This window comes from Salmo salar, chromosome ssa05, assembly GCF_905237065.1.
Source record: "Salmo salar chromosome ssa05, Ssal_v3.1, whole genome shotgun sequence".
NCBI lineage: Eukaryota > Metazoa > Chordata > Actinopteri > Salmoniformes > Salmonidae > Salmo > Salmo salar.
In genome coordinates, this window is record NC_059446.1 from 22,114,490 (window position 1) to 22,136,009 (window position 21,520).

General features: G+C 43.8%; 1 protein-coding gene across 1 annotated transcript in view; it reads right to left on the reverse strand.

Moving 5' to 3' along the window:
* Positions 1-1,040: 1,040 nt before the first annotated feature.
* LOC106604464 (ecto-NOX disulfide-thiol exchanger 2-like) overlaps positions 1,041-21,520 on the reverse strand; it is a 225,390-nt gene continuing 204,910 nt past the window's right edge. Inside the window, exon 14 of the mRNA XM_014199103.2 lies at positions 1,041-2,193. Coding sequence (XP_014054578.2) covers positions 2,062-2,193 — 132 coding nt within the window. The 3' untranslated portion in view covers positions 1,041-2,061. The remainder of the gene's footprint in view (positions 2,194-21,520) is intronic.

Here is a 21,520-nt window from a genome sequence, read left to right on the forward strand (position 1 = left end):
CAGCCTTTGAATGAATACAACATTGCCCGGTTGGAATATTATCGCTATTTTACGAGAAAAATAGCATAAAAATTTATTTTAAACAGCGTTTGACATGCTTCTAAGTATGGTAATGGAATATTTTTACTTTTTTTGTCACGAAATGTGCTCACGCGTCACCCTTCGGATAGTGACCTGCACGCACAAACAAAACGGAGGTATTTGGATATAACTATGGATTATTTGGAACCAAAACAACATTTGTTGTTGAAGTAGAAGTCCTGGGAGTGCATTCTGATGAAGAACAGCAAAGGTAATCCAATTTTTCTAATAGTAATTCTGAGTTTAGTGAGCCCCAAACTTGGTGGGTGTCAAATTAGCTAGCCTGTGATGGCCGAGCTATGTACTCAGAATATTGCAAAATGTGCTTTCGCCGAAAAGCTATTTTAAAATCGGACATAGCGATTGCATAAAGGAGTTCTGTATCTATAATTCTTAAAATAATTGTTATGTATTTTGTGAACGTTTATCGTGAGTAATTTAGTAAATTCACCGGAAGTTTTCGGTGGGTATGCTAGTTCTGAACATCACATGCTAATGTAAAAAGCGTTTTTTTTTAAATATAAATATGAAATTGATTGAACAAAACATGCATGTATTGTATAACATAATGTCCTAGGAGTATCATCTGATGAAGATCATCAAAGGTTAGTGCTGCATTTAGCTGTGGTTTGGGTTTATGTGACATATATACTTGGTTGGAAAATGGCTGTGTGATTATTTGTGTCTATGTACTCTCCTAACATAATCTAATGTTTTGCTTTCGTTGTAAAGCCTTTTTGAAATCGGACAATGTGGTTAGATTAACGAGAGTCTTATCTTTAAAATGGTGTTAAATAGTTGATTGTTTGAGAAAATTGAATTGTGGTATTTTAGTTGGTTTTGTATTTCGCGCCGTGCGATGCCATTGGCTGTTGGCTAGGGGTTCCACATGCGGAACGGGGTTCCGCTAGCGGAACGTCTGTCCCCAACAGGTTAAGTGCCTTGCTCAAGAACACATCAACAGATTTTTCACCTTGTCAGCTCGGGATTCGACTAGAGACCTTTAGGTTACAGGCCCAACGCTCTAACCTAGGCTACCTACCACCCCTACCACGTGAAGGTATACTCATAAAAACGCTATTACCCCTGCCAACTGCTGGAGGTCCATTATGTTTACCAGGGTCGTGTTCATTAGGTACTAAACAGAAAAATGCAGACAGTAGCGGGGAGAGACTACCTAGACGTGGGCATAAGAAATGCTAATTGTTGGGCCTTGATTATTCTTTGAGTTCAAACAAAGAGCACTGAATACTAAATTAAAACTGAATACACATTGATTGAGAATTTTCAGTTGGTTCACATGGAAAACAAACAACAACCACCTGATAGCTCCTGAAGTCATCTGGTATGACGATGCCCATACAGAAAGTATGGTAATATATACAATCTATTTATAGAATTGCTCAAACACGGAACAAAAGAGAGAAAAGAGAAAGGCAGAAAGAAGTGGAAAGTGTTCAGCAGACCCTGATATCCTCCCTGGGGCACGTTCAGCAGGCCACAACATTTAGGAACTTTCCGATAGAAATGTACCACATAGAACAAACATGCCTCTCCGAACACGTTGACCGAGGAATCATGTTGGCTATTCATGGCATTTCTATTTGCAACTTTCAACAACGTTTGGCAACTGAACGTGGTCATGGGTAGTAGTCTTGGTTGATTGACAGCAGAGTTAACCAGTTAGAGGCTCTGAGAACGGTTCAGTCCGCCAATGTGATGGACTAACAGCAAATCCCCTGGCACCTTTGGACTGATACTCCTCTGGGACTCCCAGTGTTTTATCTCATGAGGTGTTGCAGAGTCGGGCACAGAGCAGAGCAGTGTGGTGTTGGAGGTGTTATAGAGGTCTCTGTCACCCTGGAGACGAGTCATCCTCTCTGTCACGTACACAGAGGCTGTATCCTTAGTGTCCTCATAATGCAGCCTAATGCTGTTTCTTCTGTGTCCCTGTGATATCCGCTGTGTCTCTGTAATGCTCTATTTGGTCTTGATTCCCTCGAAACCACAGAACTTCCAGCGTTTCTCCAGGCTGGCGCCCACCCCTGTCAGCTCCTGTCTGAAGGTACAGGGCAGCCGACCCAGTAGAGCCCCCACCTGTCCGGTGTTTATCTGAAACAAACATACACACACTATAAATACACAGATTTGATACATACACAGGCACACATCCACAGATACAATCACAATACAAACGTTACACACAGATTTGATACACACTCCTACAAACTCAGAGCCCCACATCTCAGAAGAACTGATCTGAGTGACAAACGCCAACACCAACACAATACTCATCACAAGATGAATGCATACAAGGCCCTCCCCCGCCCTCCTTTTGGCAAATCTGACCATGACCCCATCTTGTTGCTCCCCTCGTATAGGCAGAAACTAAAACAGGAAGCGCCTGTGATATCTATTGCTGGTCTGACCAATAGGATTCCACGCTTCAAGATTGCTTCGATCACATGGACTGGGATATGTTCCGGGTTGCCTCAGATAATATGGACTGGGATATGTTCCGGGTTGCCTCAGATAATAACATTGACGTACAGTATACACTGACTCGGTGAGTGAGTTTATAAGGAAGTGTATAGGAGATGGTGTACCCACTGTGACTATTAACACCTTCCCTAACCAGAAACCATGGATTGATGGCATCATTCGCGCAAAACTGAAAACACATACCATCGCATTTAATCATGGCAAGGCGACTGGAAATATGGCCGAATATAAACAGTGTAGTTATTCCCTCTGTAAGGCAATCAATCAAGCAAAGTGTCAGTATAGAGACAAAGTGGAGTCGCAATTCAATGGCTCAAACACGAGACGTATGTGGCAGGGTCTACAGACAATCTCAGATTACAAAAAGAAAACCAGCCCGTCGCGGACATCAAGGTCTTGCTGCCAGAGAAATTAAACAACTTCTTTGTGCGCTTTGAGGACAATACAGTGCCACTGACGTGGCCCGCTACCAAAGACTGTAGTCTCTCCTTCTCCATGGCCGACGTGAGTAAAACATTTAAACGTGTTAACCCTCGCAAGGCTGCCAGCCCAGACGGCATCTCTAGCCTTGTCCTCAGAGCATGCGTAGACCAGCAGGCTGGTGTGTTTACGGACATATTAAATCAATCCCTATCCCAGTCTGCTGTCCCCACATGCTTCAAGATGGGCACCATTGTTCCTGTTCCCAAGATAGCTAAGGTAACTGAACTAAATGTCTATCGCCCCGTAGCCCTCACTTCTGTCATCATGAAGTGTTTTGAGAGACTAGTCAAGTATCATACCACCTCCACCCTACCTGTCAGCCTAGACCCACTTCAATTTGCTTACCGCCCCAATAGGTCCACAGACGATGCAATCACCATCACACTGCACATTGCCCTATCCCATCTGGACAAGAGGAATACCTATGTAAGAATGCTGTTCATTGACTACAGCTCAGCATTCAACACCATAGTACCCTCCAAACTCATCATTAAGCTAGAGACCCTGGGTCTTGACCCCGCCCTGTGCAACTGGGGCCTGGACTTCCTGACGGGCCGCCCCAAGGTGGTGAAGGTAGGAAACAACATCTCGACTCTGCTGATCCTCAACACTGGGGTCCCACAAGGGTGCGTTTTCAGCCCCATTCTGTACTCCCTGTTCACCCACGACTGCGTGGCCATGGACACCTCATACTCAAACATGAAATTTGCAGATGACACTACAGTGGTAGGCTTTATTACCAACAACAACGAAACAGCCTACAGGGAGGAGGTGAGGGCCCTCAGAGTGTGGTGTCAGGAAAATAACCTCTCACTCAATGTCAGCAAAACAAAAGAGATGATCGTGGACTTCCCCCCCCCCCCATCCACATTGACGGGACAGCAGTGGCGGTGGAACATTTAAGTTCCTCGGTGTACATATCACAGACAAACTGAAATGGTCCACGCACACAGACAGTGTGGTGAAGAAGGTGCAACTACGCTTCTTCAACCTCAGGAGGCTGAAAGAATTTAGCTTGTCACCAAAAACCCTCACTAGCTTTTACAGGTGCACAATTGAGAGCATGCTGTCGGGCTGTATCACCGACTGGTATGGGAACTGCACCGCCCACAACTGCAAGGCTCTCCAGAGGGTGGTGCGGTCTGCACAATGCATCACATGGGGCAAACTACCTGCCCTCCAGGACACCTACAACACCCAATGTCACAGGAAGGCAAAAACGATCATCAGGGACAATAACCACCCGAGCCACTGCATGTTCACCCTGCTTCTGTCCAGAAGGTGAGGTCAGTACAGGTGCATCAAAGCTGGGACAAAGAGACTGAAAATTAGCTTCTATCTCAAGGTCATTAGATTGTTAAACAGCCACCACTAGCACAGAGAGGCGGCTGCCTACCTACAGACTTTATATCATTGGCCACTTTAATAAATGGAACACTAGTCACTTTAATAATGCCACTTTAAGAATGTTTACATATCTCCCATTACTCATCTCATATGTATATAATGTATACTGTATCCTTCACTATCTATTGCATCTTAGCCCCTCTGTCACTGCTCATCCAATTATTTTATACTTATATATTCTTATCCCATTCCTTTACTAGATTGTGTGTATAAGATTTTGTTGTGGAATTTGTTAGATATTAGGTTTTGTTGTGGAATTGTTAGATATTACCTGTTAGATACTGCTGCACTGTCGGATCTAGAAACATTTCAGAAGCATTTCGCTACACTCGCGATAACATCTGGTAACCATGTGTATGTGACCAATAACATTTGATTTGATAAACCCACACCTACAGTTGAAGTTGGAAGTTTACATAGACTTAGGTTGGAGTCATTAAAACTTGTTTTTCAACCACTCCACACATTTCTTGTTAAAAAACTATAGTTTGGCAAGTCGGTTAGGACATCTACTTTGTGCATGACACAAGTAATTTTTCCAACAATTGTTTACTGACAGATTATTTCACTTATAATTCACTGTATCACAATTCCAGTGGGTCAGACGTTTACTCCACACTAAGTTGACTGTGCCTTTAAACAGCTTGGAAAATTCCAGAAAATTACGTCATTGCTTTAGAAGCTTCTGATAGGCTAATTGACCTCATTTGAGTCAATTGGAGGCATACCTGTGGATGTATTTCAAGGCCTGCCTTCAAACTCAGTGCCTCTTTGCTTGACATCATGGGAAAATCAAGAGAAATCAGCCAAGACCTCAGAGAAAAAAGTCTGTGGACTTGGTGAATTTCAAAATGCCTGAAGGTACCACGTTCATCTGTACAAACAATAGTATGCAAGTAAAACACCATGGGACCACGCAGCCGTCATACCGCTCAGGAAGGAGATGCATTCTGTCTCTTAGAGATGAATGGACTTTGGTGCGAAAAGTGCAAATCAATCCCAGAACAACAGCAAAGGACATTGTGAAGATGCTGGAGGAAACTGGTACAAAAGTATCTATATCCACAGTAAAACGAGTCCTATATCGACATACCTGAAAGGCCGCTCAGCAAGGAAGAAGCCACTGCTCCAAAACCGCCATAAAAAAGCCAGACTATGGTTTGCAACTGCACATAGGGACAAAGATCGTACTTTTTGGAGAAATGTCCTCTGGTCTGATGAAACAAAAATAGAACTGTTTGGCCATAATGACCATCGTTATGTTTGGAGGAAAAAGGGGGATGCTTGCAAGCCGAAGAACACCATCCCAACCGTGAAGCACGGGGGTGGCAGCATCATGTTGTGGGGGTGCTTTGCTGCAGGAGGGACTGGTGCACTTCACAAAATAGATGGCATCATGAGGAAAAAATTACGTGGATATATTGAAGCAACATCTCAAGACATCAGTCAGGAAGTTAAAGCTTGGTCGCAAATGAATCTCGCCGCCATTGGACTCTGGAGCCGTGGAAACGCATTCTCTGGAGTGATGAATCACACTTCACCATCTGACAGTCCGACGGACTAATCTAGATTTGGGGGAAGCTAGGAGAATGCTAACTGCCGAATGCATAGGGCCAACTGTAAAGTTGTTGGAGGAGATTTAATGATCTGGGGCTGTTTTTCATAGTTAGGGCTAGGCCCCTTAGTCCAGTGAAGGGAAATCTTAACGCTACAGCATACAATGACATTCAAGATAATTCTGGTTTTCCAAATTTGTGGCAGTTTGGGAAATGTCTTGGGGAAGGTAGCGCTCTCCTGTTTGGGGAAGGTCCGTTCCTGTTTTAGCATGCCAATGCCCCCGTGCACAAAGCAAGGTCCATACAGAAATGGTTTGTCGAGATCGGTGTGGAAGAACTTGACTGGCCTGCACAGAGCCCTGACCTCAACCCCATCGAACACCTTTGGGATGAATTGGAACGATGACTGCGAGCCAGGCCTAATCAACCAACGTCAGTGTCTGACCTCACAAATGCTCTCGTGGCTGAATCAAATAAAGTTCCCGCAGCAATGTTCCAACATCTAGTGGAAAGCCTTCCCAGAACAGCAGAGGCTGTTATAACAGCAAAATGAGGACCAACTCCATAATAATGCCCATGATTTTGGAATGAGATGTTCGACGAGCAGGTATTCACATACTTTTGGTAAAGTAGTGTATAAGAGTGCCTCCTCATGGAGGTGGCAGTAAGAGGAGTCATGTCTGAGGGCTTCATCATGGAGGTAGCAGTAAGAGTAGTCATGTCTGAGGGCTTCCTCATGGAGGTAATAGTAAGAGTAGTCATGTCTGAGGGCCTCATCATTGGGGTAGCAGTAAGAGTGACCATATAGTATATCTGAAGGCCTCCTTGCAGAGGTGTCAGTGAGCGTAGTGGTCATATGTGGAGGAGAGAAAAGAACAGAATCAATCTGACAGTCGAGAGCAGAGGAGTGCTGAGAACCCAGAAAGGCCCCTGAGGAGCCCGACATGTGGAGACAGGTGTTTTAGCGAAGTGTCAGAATAAATAAAACCGCTCTGCTTCGTCAGTGAGAGACAGGAAGGATCCAGATGTAACAGGTCTCAGTGTCCAGGGAAATCACACTGAGACACAACCACAAGAGCACTGGGAGATAGAGATATCCTATATTCATGTCCATAGAACTGTAGCACTGGGAGATACAGAGAGATATCCTACATTCATGTCTATAGTACGGTAGCACTGGGAGATACAGAGAGATATCCTATATTCATTTCTACAGTACTGTAGCACTGGGAGATACAGATAGATATCCTATATTCATGTCTATAGTACTGTAGCACAGGGAGATACAGATGGATATCCTATGTTCATGTCTATAGTACTGTAGCTATGGGAGATACAGAGATAAACAATATATTCATGTCTATTGTACTGTAGCTATGAGAGATAGAGATACAGTTGAAGTCAGAAGTTTACATAGACATAGGTTGGAGTAATTAAAACTAGTTTTTCAACCACTCCATAAATTTCTTGTTAAAAAACTATAGTTTTGGCAAGTCGGTTAGGACATCTACTTTGTGCATGACACAAGTAATTTTTCCAACAATTGTTTACAGACAGATTATTTCACTTATAATTCACTGTATCACAATTCCAGTGGGTCAGAAGTTACATTACACTAAGTTGACTGTGCCTTTAAACAGCTTGGAAAATTCCAGAAAATGATGACATGGCTTTAGAAGCTTCTGATAGGCTAATTGACATATTTTGAGTCAATTGGAGGTGTACCTGTGGATGTATTTCAAGGCCTACCTTCAAACTCAGTGCCTCTTTGCTTGACATCATGAGAAAATCAAGAGAAATCAGCCAAGACCTCCACAAGTCTGGTTCATCCTTGGGAGCAATTTCCAAATGCCTGAAGGTACCACGTTCATCTGTACAAACAATAGTACACAAGTATAAACACCATGGGACTACGCAGCTGTCATACCGCTCAGGAAGGAAATGGGTTCTGTCTCCTAGAGATGAACGTACTTTGGTGCGAAAAGTGCAAATCAATCCCAGAACAACAGCAAACGTCCTTGTGAAGATGCTGGAGGTAACAGGCACAAAAGTATCTATATCCACAGTAAAAGGAGTCCTATATTGACATACCTGAAAGGCCGCTCAGCAAGGAAGAAGCCACTGCTCCAAAACCGCCATAAAAAAGCCAGACTATGGTTTGCAACTGCACATAGGGACAAAGATCGTACTTTTTGGAGAAATGTCCTCTGGTCTGATGAAACAAAAATAGAACTGTTTGGCCATAATGACCATCGTTATGATTGGAGGAAAAAGGGGGAGGCTTGCAAGCTGAAGAACACCATCCCAACCGTGAAGCACGGGGGTAGCAGCATCATGTTGTGGGGGTGTTTTGCTGCAGGAGGGACTGGTGCACTTCACAAAATAGATGGCATAATGAGGAAAAAATGATGTGGATATATTGAAGCAACATCTCAAGACATCAGTCAGGAAGTTAAAGCTTGGTCGCAAATGGGACTTCCAAATGGAAAATTACCCCAAGCATACTTCCAGTTGTGGCAAAATGGTTTAAGGACAACAAAGTCAAGGTATTGGAGTGGCCATCACAAAACCCTGACCTCAATGCCTTAGAACATTTGTGGGCAGAACTGAGAAAGCCTGTGTGAGCAAGGAGGCCTACAAACCTGACTCAGTTACACCAGCTCTGTCAGGAGGAATGGGCCAAAATTCACCTAACTTATTGTGAGAAGCTTGTGGAAGGCTACCCGAAATGTTTGACCCAAGTTAAACAATTAAAAGGCAATGCTACCAAATACGAATTGAGTGTATGTAAACTTCTGACCCACTGGGAATGTGATGAAAGAAATCAAAGCTGAAATAAATCATTCTCTCTGCTATTATTCTGACATTTCACATTCTTAAAGTAAAGTGGAGATCCTAACTGAGCTAAGATGAGGATTAAATGTCAAGAATTGTGAAAACTGAGTTAAATGTAAACCTCCGACTTCAACTGTATATCCTATATTCATGTATGTAGTACTGAAGCATTGGGAGATACAGAGAGATATCCTTTCCTTATGTCTACAGTACTGGAGCTATGGGAGATACAAGAAAATAGCATACACTGTATCTGGAGGGCGTGTGAGGAGAGGAAAGTTAATGGCTTAACATCAACCCCAACTCAAACCTGAAGCGGAGCCTGCATCAAGGGCCTGAAATTAGATGAGACAGCACAAGAAGACTTTGGCTGCACCATGGGATTCTGCTTGCACTAGGGGATTCAAGGCTGACTGCGCCAGGAGGCTCAAACTGCGCAGTGGGGCTCTGGCATACATCAGGCCCATATGTCAACCCAGTGGGGATGCTTAATCCGTGGCATTGTGTGTGTGTTGGAGCGAGGAGACAGGACAGCTCGCTCTGTGTGTGTGTGTGTGTGTGTGTGTGTGTGTGTGTGTGTGTGTGTGTGTGTGTGTGTGTGTATGTGTGTCAAATCAAATTCAAATCAAATTTTATTTGTCACATACACATGGTTAGCAGATGTTAATGCGAGTGTAGCGAAATGCTTGTGCTTATAGTTCCAACCATGCAGTAATATTGTCACTACTTCTGCCGAAGTCGATGCCCCTCCTTGTTCGGGTGGTGCTCGGCGATCGACGTCACCGGCCTTCTAGCCATCACTGATCCATTTTTCATTTTCCATTGGTTTTGTCTTGTTTTCCTACACACCTGTTTCCAATCCCAGTCATTACATGTTGTGTATTTAACCCTCTGTTTTCCCTCATGTCCTTGTCCGAGATTGTTTTGTTTGTTATTGATTTCGTGTATTTTTGTAATGGTGTGCGACGGGTATTTTTACCTATGTCATTTTTATGTACGTTGGTTTTGGAGTTCATGTTTCTTTATTATTTATTAAACAACTCCAGTTTTACCAAGTTTGTTTCTCCTGACTTCCTTGCCACCTACACACACGACGATGACAGAATCTCGGACCAAAAAATGAAGCGCGTCCAGGAGAGTGAGGAGAAGCTTCACCATCTATGCGCCGCCATGGATCGCGTTGTCCAGAATATGGACCGCAGGGAGAGACAGGGAGTTTTTCCAGCGCCTCCACCAGCCCAACCGGGGTCTATCCTGAGCGCCCCTTCTCAACCTGAACTCGTTGGCATCTGTCTATCCATGCCTCAGGAGTACGACGGAAGTGCTGCCACCTGCCGAGGTTTCCTACTACAGTTAGAGCTTTTCCTGGCCACGGTCCACCCAGTTCCATCTGACCGTGAGAAGAGTTTCGCCCTCGTCTCGTGCCTCACCGGGAGAGCCCTGGAGTGGGCCAGCGCTGTGTGTGGAGGAGATGATGCGGCGTTGGACCATTATGAGGAGTTCACCTGCCGTTTTCAGGCAGTCTTTGACCATCCACCCGAGGGCAGAGCAGTGGGTGAGCGCCTCTACCATCTGAGGCAGGAGACGAGGAGTGTCCAGGATTTTGCCCTGGAGTTTAGGACCCTGGCAGCCGGTGCGGGATGGAATCACAGGGCCCTGATTACCGTTACCGTTGTAGTCTGCGTGAGGACGTCCGTCGGGAGCTGGCCTGCAGAGACACCACCCTCACCTTTGACCAGCTGGTGGATCTGTCCATCCGGCTGGACAACCTGCTGGCTGCCCGCGGACGTCCAGATTGGGGTCTGGTGGTTCCATCCTCCCGCACCCCCTCTCCTATACCCAGGGAATTGGGAGAGGGGGTGCACAGGGAGACCGGAGGGGGTTCCCGCTCGCGCACCATCTGTGGCCACAGAGGTCACACTGCTGGTTGGTGCCGGGTAGGTTCCTCTGGGAATCGAGGTAACAGGCAGGGCGCTCTGGCGCCACCCCAGGTGAGTAGGCACCATTCTCATCCAGAGCCCTCTGTTGCACTTATGTTTGTGTCTGTTACTTTACCTGATTTTTCCCTGCGTTCCCAGCATAAGGCGCTAGTAGATTCAGGCGCGGCTGGGAATTTCATTGATCAAGCTTTTGCTCATAGTTTAGGGATCCCCATTGTACCCGTGGATTTGCCTTTCCCCGTTCACACCTAAGATAGTCGACCATTAGGGTCAGGGTTAATCAGGGAGGCCACAGCTCCTTTGAGTATGGTGAAGCAGGGGCGGTCACAAGGAAAAAATGAGTCTTTTCCTTATGGACACTCCTGCGTATCCCGTGGTGCTGGGTCTACCTTGGTTAATTTGTCATAACCCCACTTTTTCTTGGCCACAGAGGGCTCTCATGGGGTGGTCGCGAGAGTGCTCAGGTAGGTGTGTAGGGGTTTCCTTTGGTGCTACTATGGTGGAAAGTCCAGAATAGGTCTCCACCGTGCGCATTTCCCCCGAATATGCCGATTTGGCTCTCGTCTTCTGTAAAAAGAAGGTGACTCAATTACCACCCCATCAACAGGGGGATTGTGCGATAAATCTCATGGTAGACGCTGCACTACCCAGGAGTCACGTGTATCCCCTATCGCAAGCGGAGACGGTGGCTATGAAGACATATGTCTCCATATGTTTCACCCGTCTCCTCGAGTTTATTTTTTGTGAAGAAGAAGGATGGAGGTCTTCGCCCGCGCATTGATTATCGAGGTCTCAATAAAATTACGGTCGGGTACAATTACCCGCTACCTCTGATCGCCACGGCGATTGAGTTAATGCACGGGGCACACTTCTTCACTAAACTGGATCTCAGGAGTGTGTACAACCTGGTGCGTATCCGAGATGGAGACGAGTGGAAGACAGCATTTAGTACCACCTCAGGGCATTATGAGTACCTTGTCATGCTGTACGGTTTGAAGAATGCTCCATCAGTCTTCCAATCTTTTGTAGATGAGATTTTCAGGGACCTGCACGGCAGGGTGTAGTGGTGTATATCGATGACATTCTGATCTACTCCTCTACACGCGCCGAGCATGTGTCCCTGGTGCGCAGAGTGCTTGGTCGCCTGTTGGAGCATGACCTGTATGTCAAGGCTGAGAAATGCCTGTTCTTTCAACAGTCCGTCTCCTTCTTAGGGTATCGCCTATCCACGTCAGGAGTGGAGATGGAGAGTGACCGCATTGCAGCTGTGCGTAATTGGCCGACTCCCACCACGGTAAAGGAGGTGCAGCGATTTTTAGGGTTTGCCAATTACTACCGGTGGTTTATCCGGGGTTTTGGTCAGGTAGCTGCTCCCATTACCTCACTGCTGAAGGGGGGTCCGGTGCGCTTGCAGTGGTCGACTGGGGCGGATAGGGCTTTTAGGAAACTGAAGACTCTCTTTACCTCGGTTCCTGTGTTGACTCATCCGGATCCGTCTTTGCAATTCACAGTGGAGGTGGACGCGTCTGAGGCTGGAATAGGAGCTGTGCTGTCTCAGCGCTTGGGTACGCCACCTAAGCTCTGCCCCTGTGCCTTCTTCTTTAAGAAGCTCAGCCCGGCAGAGCGAAACTATGATGTGGGGGATTGGGAGCTCTTGGCTGTTGTCAAGGCTTTGAAGGTGTGGAGACATTGGCTTGAGGGGGCTAAACACCCTTTTCTCATCTGGACTGACCACCACAATCTGGAGTACATCCGGGAAGCGAGGAGACTGAATCCTCACCAGGAAAGGTGGGCCATGTTTATTACCCGTTCTGTGTTTACCCTCTCTTACAAACCAGGTTCCCAGAACGTTAAGGCAGACGTACTGTCCTGGCTGTATGACACAGAGGAGCGGTCCATGGATCCCACTCCCATAATCCCAGCCTCTTGTTTGGTGGCACCGGTAGTATGGGAGCTGGACGCGGACATTGAACGGGCGTCACGTGCAGAGCCCGTTCCCCCTCAGTGTCCAGCTGGGCATCTGTACATTCTGTCTGCTGTCATCGACCGATTGATCTACTGGGCTCACACGTTACCCTCCTCTGGTCATCCTGGGATTGGTCAGACGATGCGATGTCTTAGTGGGAGGTACTGGTGGCTGACCTTAGCTAAGGACGTGAGGGTTTATGTTTCCTCCTGCTCAGTGTGCGCCCAGTGCAAGGCTCCTAGACACCTACCTAGAGGTAAGTTACAACCCTTACTCGTTCCACAAAGGCCGTAGTCGCAATTGTCGGTGGATTTCATAACCGATCTTCCACCTTCACAAGGTAACACCACGATCCTGGTCGTTGCGGATCAGTTTTCTAAGTCCTGTCGTCTCCTCCCTTTGCCCGGTCTCCCTACGGCCCTACAAACTGCAGAGGCTCTGTTTACACACATCTTTCGGCACTACGGGATGCCTGAGGATATAGTGTCTGATTGGGGTCCCCAGTTCACGTCAAGGGTCTGGAAGGCGTTCATGGAGCGTCTGGGGGTCTCGGTCAGCCTTACCTTGGGTTTTCACCCTGAGAGTAACGGGCAGGTGGAGAGAGTTAACCAGGATGTGGGTAGGTTTCTGAGGTCTTATTGCCAGGACTGGCCGGGGGAGTGGGCGGCGTTCGTGCCCTGGGCAGAGATGGCTCAGAACTGGCTCTGCCACTCCTCCACTAACCTCTCTCATTTTCAGTGCGTGTTGGGGTATCAGCCGGTTCTGGCCCCTTGGCATCAGAGTCAGACCGAGGCTCCTGCGGTGGACCACTGGTTCCGGCGCGCGGAGGAGACCTGGGACGCCGCTCACGTCCACCTTCAGCGCGCCGTACGACGCCAGAAAGTTGGCACAGACCGTCACCGCAGTGAGGCCCCGGTGTTCGCACCAGGGGACAGGGTCTGGCTCTCGACCAGAAACCTGCCCCTCCGCCTGCCCTGCCGGATTCTGAGTCTGTGGGGCCGTTTAAAGTCCTGAGGAAAGTGAACGAGGTATGTTATGTTAAAGCTTCCCCCACATTCCCGCATTAACCCCTCGTTCCATGTGTCTCTCCTCAGGCCGGTGGTGGCTGGCCCGCTTCAGGAGGCTGAGGTGCGGGAGGTTCCTCCGCCCCCTCTGGACATTGAGGGGGCCCCGGCATACTCCGTTCAATCCATCCTAGATTCGAGACGTCGGACGAGGGGCCTTCAGTACCACGTGGACTGGGAGGGGTACGGTCCGGAGGAGAGATGCTGGGTTCCGGTGGAAGATGTGTTAGATCCTTCCCTGCTGCGAGAGTTCCATCGTCTCCATCCGGATCACCCTGCACCTCGTCCTCCGGGTCGTCCCTGAGGCCGGTGTCGACGCGCCACTGGCGCCGCACGTGGGGGGGGTACTGTCACTACTTCTGCCAAAGTCGATGCCCCTCCTTGTTCAGGTGGTGCTCGGCGATCGACGTCACCGGTCTTCTAGCCATCACTGATCCATTTTTCATTTTCCATTGGTTTTGTCTTGTTTTCCTACACACCTGTTTCCAACCCCAGTCATTACATGTTGAGTATTTAACCCTCTGTTTTCCCTCATGTCCTTGTCCGAGATTGTTTTGTTTGTTATTGATTTTGTGTATTTTTGTATTGGTGTGCGATGGGTATTTTTACCCAAGTTATTTTTATGTACGTTGGTTTTGGAGTTTGAGTTTGTTTATTATTTATTAAACAACTCCAGTTCTACCAAGTTGGTGAAAGGCCAAAAAGATCATCAAGGACAACAACCACCCGAGCCACTGCCTGTTCACCCTGCTATCATCCAGAAGGCGAGGGGTTAATGCGGGAATGTGGGGGAAGCTTGTGTGTGTGTGTGTGTGTGTGTGTGTGTGTGTGTGTGTGTGTGTGTGTGTTTTGCAGCAAGGTGCCAGGATGCCTCTATTGCTCAGCTGGTTGTGTGTGATAATGTATTGTAAGGTTGTTTTCATACCTAGCCCTCATAAAAATAACCTATCTCAGGCCTCTTTAAAGTGAACTCTGGGGTAAAAAAAAGCAAAATAACTCAGTTCTCTTTGTATTTACACTGTCCTAGCCTTTGAATGAGGACCCAACTCTAACCTCATGACCAAAAACACACATTGCTCTAAATGTCATAACCCTCTGAAGTCTTCAGTGGTCTTCTGTGGACTGTGTCAATGTGCATTCCATAGGAAGTTCACCCCTATTGAGAAAACCAACACAATGTATGATTGTATTGGACATGTGAGGTATACACTTCTATGTTTCCGTTCCGCTCTCTGGGTGATTCTGACTGTGTATCTCTCCTAGTTGGGCAGGAAATCAACCCTGATAACGTGCTCTTCAATCCGTTAGATATTAATGAAGCGAATTATCAATATAATGATTGTGTTGATCCAGATTCAAATTTCCTGAAATTTCCAAGAAATAAGTATCTCATCTCTATACTGTAGCAGTTTATCTAATTCCAAGCTTATTTTCTACCTTTCATTTGAACGTTCGCAGTCTTCCTAAAAATCATGACCACCTTGTTCATTATCTGTCTTTTCTCAGTCATGAGTTTTCCGTTGTTGTCCTTTCAGAAATATGGTTGACTGAAGAGACAACCATGCTTTATGACGTCTCTTTGTCTTTATAATGCTGTTCATCACTGTAAACCATCAAGTGGGAGGAGGAGTGTCCATTTTTGTTGATAAATTATTTGTTAGAGAGGACCTTTCACTTACATCTGATAACATTGATGTTGAATCTCTTCATATAAATTCCCTCCTGTATTTTTTTGGTGGAAAAAGTGGTAATTGGATGCATCTTTTGACCCCCCCGATTCTGACATTGGCAGATTCCTTGATATCCTTGCATCAACCTTGGATTTTATTAATAATGAAGATAAAAATGTGTTTTCTATTGGGTGATTACAACATCAATTTATTTAAAAGTGAGAACCACACACTGACCTTAGATTTTTTTTAATACTTTATACTCCAGCTATCTATATACTAGAGGTTGATCGATTAATCGGAATGGCCGATTTCAAGTTTTCACAACAATCGGTAATCAGCATTTTTGGACACTGATTATGGCCGATTACATTGCCCTCCACGAGGAGACTGTGTGGCAGGCTGACTACCTGTTACGCAAGTGCAGCAAGGAGCCAAGGTAAGTTGCTAGCTAGCATTAAACTTATCTTATAGAAAACAATCAATTTTAACATAGTTAACTAGTTAACTACACATGGTTGATGATATTAATAGTTTATCTAGCTTGTCCTGCGTTGCATATAATCGATGCGGTGCCTGTTAATTTATCATCGATTCACAGCCTACTTCACCAAACGGGTGATGATTTAACAAGCGCATTCACGAAAAAAGCACTGTCGTTGCACCACTGTTTATTTTTTTATTTTACCTTTATTTAACTAGGCAAGTCAGTTAAGAACAAATTCTTATTTTCAATGACGGCCTAGGAACAGTGGGTTAACTGCCTTGTTCAGGGGCAGAACGACAGATTTTTTTACCTTGTTAGCTCGGGGAATCGATCTTGCAAACTTTCAGTTACTAGTCCAACACTCTAACCACTAGGCTACCTGCCACCCCGTGGCAATATGTACCTAACCATAAAAATCAATGCCTTTCTTAAAATCAATACACAAGTATATATTTTTAAACCTGCATATTTAGTTAATATTGCCTGCTAACATGAATTTCTTTTAACTAGGGAAATTGTGTCACTTCTCTTGCGTTCTATGCAAGCAGAGTCAGTGTATATGCAGCGGTTTGGACTGCCTGGCTTGTTGCGAACTGTGTGAAGACCATTTCTTCCTAACAAAGACTGTAATTAATTTGCCAGAATTGTTCATAATTATGACATAACATTTAAGGTTGTACAATGTAACAGCAATATTTAGACTTAGGGATGGCACCCGTTAGATAAAATACGGAACGGTTCTGTATTTCACTGAAAGAATAAACGTTTTGTTTTCGAAATGATAGTTTCCGGATTTGACCGTATTAATGACCTAAGGCTTGTATTTCTGAGTGTTATTATATTATATTTAAGTCTATGATTTGATATTTGATAGAGCAGTCTGACTGAGCGGTGGTAGGCAGCAGCATGCTCGTAAGCATTCATTCAAACAGCACTTTCCTGCATTTGCCAGCAGCTCTTCGCTGTGCTTCAAGCATTGCTCTGTTTATGACTTCAAGCCTATCAACTCACGAGATTAGGCTGGCAATACTATAGTGCCTATAAGAACATCCAATAGTCAAAGGTATATGGAATACAAATGGTATAGAGAGAAATAGTCCTATAATTCCTATAATAACTACAACCTAAAACTTCTTACCTGCGAATACTGTCTCAGCCTCCAGTATTTATGCTGCAGTAGTTTATGTGTCGGGGGGCTAGGGTCAGTCTGTTACATCTGGAGTATTTCTCTTGTCTTATCCGGTGTCCTGTGTGTATTTAAATATGCTCTCTCTAATTCTCTCTTTCTCTCTTTCTGTCTTTCTCTCGGAGGACCTGAGCCCTAGGACCATGCCTCAGGACTACCTGGTATGATGACTCCTTGCTGTCCCCAGTCCACCTGGCCGTGCTGCTGCTCCAGTTTCAACTGTTCTGCCTGCAGCTATGGAACCCTGACCTGTTCACCAGACGTGCTTGTTGCACCCTCGACAACTACTATGATTATTATTATTTGACCATGCTGGTCATTTATGAACACTTTAACATTTTAACATTTTGACCATGTTCTGTTATAATATCCACCCTGCACAGCCAGAAGAGGACTGGCCACCCCTCATAGCCTGGTTCCTCTCTAGGTTTCTTCCTAGGTTTTTGGCCTTTCTAGGGAGTTTTTCCTAGGGAGTTTTTCCTAGCCACCGTGCTTCTTTCACATGCTTTGCTTGGTGTTTGGGGTTTTAGGCTGGGTTTCTGTACAGCACTTTGAGAATATCAGCTGATGTACGAAGGGCTATATAAAAATACATTTGATTTGATTTGATTGAAGACTCATGTTAAAAGGAACCGCCAGCTTTCATATGTTCTCATGTTCTGAGCAAGGAACTTAAACGTTTGCTTTTTTACATGGCAAATATTGCACTTTTATTTTCTTCTCCAACACTTTGTTTTTGCATTATTTAAACCAAATTGAACATGTTTCATTATTTATTTGAGACTAAATTGATTTTATTGATGTATTATATTAAGTTAAAATAAAAGTGTTCATTTAGTATTGTTGTAATTGTCATTATTACAAACATATATATAAAAATCGCCCGATTAAATCGGTATTGTTTTTTTTGGGTCCTCCAATAATCGGTATCGGCGGTGAAAAATCATAATCGGTCGACCGCTACTATATACCCTCATTTATAAGTCCACAGGAGTGACCAGTTCATCGGCTACCCTTATTAATAATTTTTTACAAATTCTTTGAATAATGTGACTAATACAAGTATACTTTATAATGACATTTCTGACCACTTTCCAATTTCCCACATCTCTTTGGCAGCTGGAAATAAACAGATGGGAATGATTAGTAGCATTAAATGTAGAATATTTAACAAATGTAATTGTGAGCGCTTTAAGATGCTTCAGTTTGATCCTCCTGATGTAATGGAGGTGATTGGTAATTTAAAGATATCAGCAGCAGGTCATGATGAGATTGGTGCCTCTTTGGTGAAATCAGTGTCTTCCTCGATTACTGAGCCTCTAACATATCTTCACCAAATCTATGCAAACTGGTATTGTTCATGAAGATTTGAAAATTTCTGAAGTTATACACCTCTATACATCTGGGGATCCAAGATCTTTAACAAATTATCGGCCAATATCTGCACTACCATGTTTTTCTAAAATCCTAGAAAAATGGTGGATAAGAGAATGTTGAAACATTTAAATCAACACTGTATTCAATATGAGCACCAATAAGGTATTCGTAAAAACTACTCCACAGATATGTCTCTTTTGCAACTTGTGGATAAAAGCTTTACAGCCCTTAACAACAATGAATACGCTCGTGGAATCTTTTTAGATTTATCCAAAGTGTTTGACATGGTTGATCATGACATATTACTCTCTAAATTGTATTATTACGGTTTCCATGATTATATATATATATTATTTATTATATAATTATGTTTATGATAGAGAACAATGTGTTTATGGAAACGGCTGTGCATCTACCAGGGTCAAGTCATCCTTTGTTATTCCTAATCTATACTAATGACCTTGCTGCTGTGTCTTCTACCGTACTTCCCCTTCTCTTTGCTGATGAAACCAATTTGATTTTATCGCACAAGTATTTTGATTCAGTAATTAATGAAGCCAACTCAGGTATGGCCACATCTTTGGAATGGTGTCAGATAATTTGTTTATCTTTAAATGTAATTTTTTTTAAACTTTAGTGTATTCACTAGCAAGAATAAGAAATATTGTTTTAAAAAAAAAGAAAAAAAGAGCCAGAATCTAAATTGGAGGGAATGAAATGGAACGAGTCACATCCACTAGATTCCCCCGAGTTCTAGTTGATGAAAAGTTAAACTGGAAAGATCATATTCAATTTGTCATAAATATTAGTGGTTTGGTTCATCAGGCTTGCTTCCTAACTCTTTACTATAGCTTAATTTATCCATATCTCATTAACTATAATATTGTCTGGGCCAGTACATAGGGCTCCTACCTACACAAATGACTCATCATACAGCAAGACAAGCCACCTCTTCTCATTACCTGGCTCCATCGAAACCTTTGTTTAAGAAATTCAATTTCTTGTCTATTTACGACATTAATGTACGCCAAGTATGCACTTTCATCTACAAATACTCACACTCAGACAGTTTATCTAAACCCTTCAATGGATTCTTCCAGGTTAATTCTGAAATCCATTTATTTAACATAAGACACTGCGATAACCTTCACCCTCCCCATTGCCACACCTCACATAGTCAATTCTCTTTCAGATACAGAGGTACCATACTCTGGAATTCTTATCTTCACATAGCCAAAACCTCATCATCTCTAAATAACTTCAAGCGAACACTAGGAGTCAGCCTGACTACCCAATAATCCCCTCCATGTAGCCTAACTTTCTCACACACACACACAAACAGGGTTTTTATTGCATACTGAGTATGTCACGTACAATCATAATTCATATTTTATTGTTTAACTGATAGAACAAACTTTTTTTGTGTACTTATATGAGTATAACCTAAAACCCAAAATCCTAATTTTGCGAGTTCACTTCAGCTATTTTGTGGTCCGAGTCCTCTTTGTATTCACATTGCTATGTTTATAAAGGAATCAATATCTTTTTCCAACATTCTCTCAATGCACTCTGGATTTTTACAAAGTGCAGGACAAGCCATTCCATCAATATATGTTATCTAACAGCTAGATATACACTACCGTTCAAAAGTTTGGGGTCACTTTGAAATGTCCTTGTTTTTTAAAGAAATATTTTTTTGTTGTCCATTAACATAACATCAAATTGATGAGAAATACAGTGTAGACATTGTTTATGTTGGAAATGACTATTGTAGCTGGAAACGGTTGATCACTGGCAGCTTCATTAAATAGTACCCACAAAACACCAGTCTCAACTTCAACAGTGAAGAGGCGACTACGGAATGCTGGCCTTCTAGGCATAGTTCCTCTGTCCAGTGTCTGTGTTCTTTTGCACATCTTAATCTTTTTGTTATTGGCCAGTCTGAGATATGGCTTCTATTTGCAACTCTGCCTAGAAGGCCAGCATCCCAGAGTCGCCTCTTCACTGTTGACGTTGAGAATGGTGTTTTGAGGGTACTATTTAATGAAGCTGCCAGTTGAAGACTTGTGAGGCATCTGTTTTTCAAACTAGACACTCCACTCCTCTTTATATTCTGGTTAGAGCCAGTTTGCGCTGTTCTGTGAAGGGAGTTGTTCACAATGTTGTATGAGATTTTCAGTTTCTTGGCAATTTCTCGCATGGAATAGCCTTGATTTCTCAGAACAAGAATAGACTGACAAGTTTAAGAAGAAAGTCTTGGTTTCTGGCCATTTTGAGCCTGTAATCGAACCCACAAATGCTCCAGATACTCAACTAGTCTAAAGAATGCCAGTTTTATTGCTTCTTTAATCAGAATAACAGTTTTCAGCTGTGCTAACATAATTGCAAAAGGGTTTTCTAATGATCAATTAGCCTTTTAAAAAGATAAACTTGGATTTGCTAACACGACGTGCCATTGGAACACAGGTTGCTGATAATGGGCCGCTGTACGCCTATGTAGATATTCCATACAAAAATCATCCGTTTCCAGCTACAAGAGTCATTTACAACATTAACAATGTCTACACTGTATTTCTGATCAATTTAATGTTATTTAAATGGACAAAAAATAGTTTCTTTCAAAAACAAGGACATTTGCAAGTGACCCCAAACTTTTGAATGGTAGTGTACCTACTTGTAATCAGAAGATGCTATTAACATGTAAATATTATTTGTAACAGAATAAATAGCAGAAGAATAACTGCAGATTAAATAATGCTGTAATTGAAAATTGTACACCCAATGTAGGCTACTGCCCCTTTAGAAGCTAGAATTTATTTAGTAACCTATGTCGTGATTTTCACCAAATATGTTGTCTTCTCAAGCTATTCAAACCCCACAATGGAATAAACAGGGTACAAAGCTCTCTTAGCCTAAAGATCACATACAGCAAACTAATAATCTGAACTAAAAACTCCACGAATATT